The sequence below is a fragment of the Morone saxatilis genome, unplaced genomic scaffold (genome assembly GCF_004916995.1).
Source record: "Morone saxatilis isolate NCDOM2014 unplaced genomic scaffold, NCSU_SB_2.0 Contig19, whole genome shotgun sequence".
In the NCBI taxonomy this organism is placed as follows: domain Eukaryota; kingdom Metazoa; phylum Chordata; class Actinopteri; family Moronidae; genus Morone; species Morone saxatilis.
Window position 1 is genome coordinate 20,197,008 of NW_023339751.1, and position 6,508 is coordinate 20,203,515.

The 6,508-nt window shown below is 44.1% G+C and overlaps 1 protein-coding gene across 1 annotated transcript in view; it reads left to right on the forward strand.

The window, feature by feature from the left end:
- Positions 1-606: 606 nt before the first annotated feature.
- Positions 607-6,508, forward strand: part of cdc5l (CDC5 cell division cycle 5-like (S. pombe)) — a 7,110-nt gene continuing 1,208 nt past the window's right edge. Inside the window, 19 exon segments of the mRNA XM_035663077.1 lie at positions 607-841; positions 1,241-1,344; positions 1,498-1,659; positions 1,864-1,991; positions 2,285-2,384; positions 2,519-2,645; positions 2,755-2,846; positions 3,104-3,248; positions 3,365-3,556; positions 4,064-4,212; positions 4,364-4,535; positions 4,755-4,791; positions 4,794-4,840; positions 4,842-4,913; positions 5,018-5,098; positions 5,358-5,609; positions 5,773-5,880; positions 6,024-6,113; positions 6,207-6,338. Of these exon segments, the coding sequence (XP_035518970.1) occupies positions 797-841; positions 1,241-1,344; positions 1,498-1,659; positions 1,864-1,991; positions 2,285-2,384; positions 2,519-2,645; positions 2,755-2,846; positions 3,104-3,248; positions 3,365-3,556; positions 4,064-4,212; positions 4,364-4,535; positions 4,755-4,791; positions 4,794-4,840; positions 4,842-4,913; positions 5,018-5,098; positions 5,358-5,609; positions 5,773-5,880; positions 6,024-6,113; positions 6,207-6,338 (2,235 nt within the window). The 5' untranslated portion in view covers positions 607-796.

The following is a 6,508-nucleotide window of genomic DNA, read 5'->3' on the forward strand; positions in this document are numbered from 1 at the left end:
ATCTATCTATCTATCTATCTTTAGGTGAAATTAAATCCTAAAATATTAGTTATTTATTCCATGTTACCTGCCTTTTTATACTGCGTAGGTCTAAGCACATTTACTGGCAATTGCAGGTACGTCCTATAACCACAAGAGGGTACTATTGCATTTAACAAATCAGGGGGGAAAAGTTTATATAGGCTTGTCTCAAGATCAGTAGCGTGTGACATTATTAGCCATTAGCTATGTGTTATTTCGCATTTACTGTAACTACTAATTGTATAGACCTCACAATTGTGTCAACACCAAACAAATGTGTAACAAAGGTGTAGCGCTCTATATTTGCATAAAGAAATCTTTAAACAGAGCACAGATGGAGATTTTAATTTGTGAAGGTGTTACGTCGAAGTCGGTCCCCCCTTCGAAAAGTGTCCCTTTGCCCGCGAGGTTCGTGGTTCGCTTATGTTTAGTTTGGGATTTTGGTAAAACAGGGTTTAATTTCAACATCGCAAAACACGACGGATTAAACATAATATATATAAATTAAATTAAATTCGGGCTCATGTTGCGGTAACGTGGCGGGACAGTAACCGGAGGGGGGGGGACACTTTTAGAATAATACCCACAATACAGTTCGGGGGAGCCGTTGAATTCCGGTGTGGTGCACGTCCGATGCTCCCTCTCGTCTCACTGTTGGTTTAGTTTGTCTGTGAACTGTTTGTCTGTAAACTGTGACCGACACTTATCCTCCTAACTGGTTGAGACTCAGTTCTAGTAGTTTCACTGCGGGCGGAGAGAGCAACAAGCCGCAAAGATGCCGCGAATCATGATAAAAGGAGGCGTGTGGCGCAACACTGAGGTACGTGTTTACACGGCTAGCTGCGTTAGCATGATGCTAACCACTACAAGTAAACCTATGAGCATCGAGCTAGCTGCTAACTTAACTTACATGATTTAGCCATAGCGAGCCGTAGCGACTGTGGTTTATTTGTACATGTATTCATCCTGTAGTTCAGTTACTGCTTCAGTTATTAGCGTATTTAGTAAAGGGGGGGGCGTCACTAGCAGGCATTGTTGCAGTTTATAAGACTTTGTAAATGTTAGCAAGTGAGCTAACGATAAGTGATAATAGCAGTATGGAAGTCTGTGAGCAGTGGGGTTGTTTTCATAATGGAACAAAGCTGTTGTTGTTTATAAAGTCTGATTGGATCAAAGACGTGGAGAGATAATGACCGTGTGTCTCTTTCTGATTATAAAGGATGAGATCCTCAAGGCAGCGGTGATGAAATATGGCAAAAACCAGTGGTCTCGTATCGCCTCCCTGCTGCACCGCAAGTCTGCCAAACAGTGTAAAGCCAGATGGTGAGTCTCGATACAAAGACATGTGATGCCAATGAGAGCAATTTAACTGTAAACCTTTTCTAAAACCTTCATTAAGTCTTAAAAGTAAAACTTGAACCGAGTAGAACTTTATATGTAGTCGTAGTCCTACCTTGGCTTTGTGTCTGTTTGCAGGTACGAGTGGTTGGACCCCAGCATCAAGAAAACAGAGTGGTCCAGAGAAGAGGAGGAGAAGCTGCTTCATTTGGCCAAGCTTATGCCCACTCAATGGAGGACCATTGCTCCCATCATAGGCCGCACTGCTGCCCAGTGTCTGGAGCACTATGAATACCTGCTGTACGGTTGAATAGGATATAAAACACATTCATACGCTACATCTGTAGTACATATATACAACTACATTCATAACTATATTTTAGGTTCAAAGCAGACTTTCCCCTTTGACCTTGTTTATAAGATCATTTGCAGTAGTGTCTGCAGATTATTGTACATGCTGTTGGTTTACAGTTAATGTGTATGTGTGTGTGTGTGTGTGTTTAGAGACAAGGCAGCACAGAGAGACAATGAGGAAGAAGTGGGAGATGACCCCAGGAAGTTAAAACCAGGGGAGATTGACCCCAATCCTGAAACTAAACCTGCCAGACCCGACCCTGTGGACATGGACGAAGGTACGTCAACACACTTAAGACAATGATGAAGAGGCTGACTTCTTGAACTGTAACCATACCAAAGGGACACAATGTACCCCGGTCCTTAGAATATCGACTTATGTTCTCTCACAGTTGTCTTTTACATTTCTAGTAGTGACTGTCAAAGTCTTATGTAAGCAAACCAGGCTGCAGTCATCCTCTGGAAGGTCTTTTCAGATAAACCAAATCCAAGTTCTTCTCCGTGTTTGCGACTGTAGGAGAGAGCCGTTTAAACGTAATGATACACTGTGTGTCTGTCTCACTGTCTGTAGATGAGTTGGAGATGCTGTCAGAGGCCAGGGCTCGACTGGCCAATACCCAGGGCAAGAAAGCGAAGAGGAAGGCCAGAGAGAAACAGCTGGAGGAAGCCAGGTTAAATACACACAGTCTGAAATGTAAAATCATTATTTTCATGCCTGATGTTCGTAGCTGGAACTACAGGGATGGAAAAGCCTACAAAGTCCAAAAACTAGGCATCATTGAGTGTCCCCCTCTTTGTGCTGCAGACGGTTGGCTGCTCTGCAGAAGCGCAGAGAGCTGAGAGCGGCAGGAATCGATGTTCAGAAGAAGAGGAAGAAGAAGAGAGGAGTAGACTACAATGCTGAAATCCCCTTCCAAAAGAAACCTGCACCGGTAACCACAATCAGCTGTTTGCATTCACTGAGCACAACACCAGGACAGAACAGCATTTGGGCTTGATGTAGTACCTGTTTATTCATTGTTTAACTTTGTTTACTTTAAGGGTTTCTATGACACCAGCATGGAGCAGTACGTCGCTTTGGAGCCAAACTTCAAACGACTCAGACAGCAGCACCTGGATGGAGAACTGCGCAAGTCAGTCATTTTATACACACATACATTTAGGAAAACGTAACACACACAAGAGGCTTATAGTATACTAGTACAGTTAATAGAAAACAAACATATACATTACCAGTAAATAACACTGTCGAGTTTAACTTCATATACACAAATACGACGTTAAAGGTTAAACAGAAACACTCATGATTGATGCACATCGTAAGGACACACAAACCAATGAACTTATGGCCTTCTTTCATAAACTATTTTGTGTGTGTGTTTGTTGGTAGTGAGCAAGAGGAGAGGGAGAGGAAGAAAGATAAACAGAAAATCAAGAAGAAGAAGGAGAGCGACCTCCCATCTGCCATCCTGCAGACCAGTGGAGTGGCTGAGTTCACCAAGAAACGCTCCAAACTGGTTCTACCTACACCACAGGTAACCACTGCAACACCTGTACTACTGTAATATTTTTAAGTAACGCCTTTTACCGATTACTCTATTTATTTATTTATTTATTTATTTATATGTATTTAATTTAACTTCCTTCATAGATCAGCGACGCTGAGCTCGAGGAAGTCGTCAAATTGGGCGTCGCTAGCGAGGTCGCCCGTCAAGCTGCAGAGGAGAGCGAAAGCGGTAACTCTGCCTCCTCCGCCCTCTTGTCAGAGTACAGCGTCACCAACACCATGGCAACGGGGCTGCGTACGCCACGCACCCCCACTGTCCAGGACAGGATCCTGCAGGTAACAAACGGAGTGGATAACACACACTGAACATTTGAGTGAGAGTAAGTCTAAAATGCCACACTGACTGGTCCGACAACCAGCAACCAGTGTTTTATTGATTCAGTGATGGTTTATGTGAATTAGTTTATGAACGTTTGGCTAAACTAACTATTAAAAGTAACTAATACCTACAACTTGAGCTAGACCAATGTGTGTACAGCTCATACCGACTTATTACAGACAGAACCGTATGTGTGTGTGAATGCAAGTTTCCAGCATATACTCTAAAAGATTGCTCTGTCAATTCTTTTATAACTGAATTTAGAGATTCTCACTAAAAATGGGTGTTTTATGTCTTTTGACCGATTCTGTATAGTATATAATAGGAATATAAAATGCCTGCAATATTTTCTTACTCACTGATATAAACATCAGCACAAGCAGATATCCTTTGTTATGACACATCTTTGGATGTTTAACTTTGTGTGTGAAATATTTACTACCTGTGTCCGTCTGTATTTCCAGGAAGCCCAGAACCTGATGGCTCTGACCAACATCGACACCCCTCTGAAGGGAGGCCTCAACACTCCGCTGCACGAGAGCGACTTCAGCGGCGTGACACCTCAGCGCCAGCAAATACAAACACCCAACACTGTTCTCAGCACGCCATTCAGGTAATGATTCTGTCACAGCTACACTGATTTAAAGCCCGCTTCACATTGTGCGTGTGTGTGGTGGGAACACACCTGTGAACACTGTGCCTTTAAATGACAAAGCAGCTGGTACTGTAAATGTTAACATTGATGGTCATCTCATCCTTAACAGGACCCCTGGACAAGGTCAGGGGTCAGAGGGCATGACTCCACAAGCAGGAGGAGTGATGACCCCACGCGGGCCAGTTACTCCAGGGTTGACCCCCGGCCGCACGCCGCTGAGAGACAAACTGAATATTAACAGCGAGGAGCAATTGGCTGACCCTGCATACGCCAAACATATGGTAAACACTCATTCCACCTATGTTATACTGTAAATGCACAACTCTCACATCAATTCAAACACTAATAATTACGTTGTATTTACTCAATATAAATATAAAACTAAACTAGGTCAAATAAAATGTCAACAAAATTAAGACTAGTAAGGTTACCTATAATTAAAATAAGAAAATGAATTAACTTCTCTCTCTCCCCCCCCCCCCGGTCCATACACAGCAAAGAGAGAAAGCCTGCAGCAGCTGAGGCAGGGCCTGATGTCACTCCTGTCCCCAAGAACGACTTTGAGATTGTTCTTCCGGAAAACGCAGGAGAAGGAACTTGGAAGACAAACTGAGACAGGATTCGTAGAGGATTCTGCAGACGTGGAAGCACGCAAGCAGGTATATGTACACAGTAACACTTTAGAGTTTCAGTGAGGGCATAACATGAAATTAAGATTTAATATGTGTGTTTGTGTGTGTGTGTGTGTGTGTGTGCGTGTCAGGCTATACGGGAGGCAGAGCGAGAGAAGGAGCTGAAGCTGCGACACACTTCTGTTCAGAGGAGTCTCCCCAGACCCACCGAGGTAACAAACTAACTAAGTTGCTGAGAGTTCGATCACGTTGACACCGTTAACACCACTGACCCTCTGATAAAAATCAGTGTGTACATCAGCCCCTTTCAAATTCCTGTGCAGCCAAAGAATCCTTTCTGGCAGCTTTAAAACCAATCTTACTTAGAAATGTAAGGACACCCTGTCTTAGACTGACCTGGCGGTTATCAACATTACTGCTTTTATGCGTATTAGCCTGATGATACCAGCGTGTTGCCGACCGTCTCTGCAGGTGAACGAGTCGGTCCTCCGTCCCACCTCCATGGATCCGCTCTCTGACCTCCAGCTGGCCGAGGAGCTGATCAAACAGGAGATGATCACCATGCTGCACTTCGACTGCCTGCACCACCCCTCAGCCAACGCAGCCAATCAACTGCAGCGCGGCAAAACCAGAGGCCCCACCTCTACATCAAACAACGCGTCACACATAGCGTACCTGGAAACACACTCCTACAAGCCAGTCAGCACAGACGAGATGGAGCAGGTAACACACGTCTTCAAAAGTGTTGTTTTCTCCTCAGAAGTTGTTCAAACAATGAATTGATGCACGTGTGTGTGAGTGACACACTGTTGCAGTATAACCTGTATGCAGATGTACTGTGTATATAGAAGTGGTTATTAATAACTTGTGTGACTTGTGTGAACAGGCAAAGGCGGTACTGGCAGGAGAAATGGAGGTGGTGAAGGCCGGAATGGGCCACGGTGACCTCAGTATGGAGGCCTACAGCCAGGTGTGGGAGGAATGCTACGGACAGGTAAGCATCCTTTTCCAAAATAAAAAATCAAAGAGGATCATAGGAGAGAGAAAGAGAGCCCTTTTTCTTCTTTCACCCTCACATGAAATCAACGGTTGGTCAATAGCTGTTTATTCATCTGGTCTGCTTCTCTCTTTCTGCAGGTTTTATATCTACCCTCTCAGAACAGGTACACCAGAGCTAACCTGGCCTCAAAGAAAGACCGCATTGAAAGTCTGGAGAAGAAACTAGATGTGAGAATGCGCACTTATTTTTCACACAGCTTCATATTTATAAAGTGGTTCATAAGAGCTTTGGTCTGAACATTGACGTCTCCCTCCCTCCAGGTAAACCGCGGCCACATGACAGCAGAGGCCCGGAAAGCAGCTAAACTGGAGAAGAAACTCAAAATCCTCCTGGGAGGGTTTCAGTCCAGAGCCCTGGGGCTCCTGAAGCAGCACAATGAACTCTGGGAACAGGTACTGAACGTCTGCCAGGATTTACTTCTACTTCTGCAACTTTAACAAAAACCATCACCTCCTTATTTGTTATTCTTAGTGCAGTGGAGTGCACAGCCATATTTAATCAGAAGGGATTTGTTGCAGTGTCTTTTTCTGCACTGACATTCATGGCTTATTTCATTTGTGTG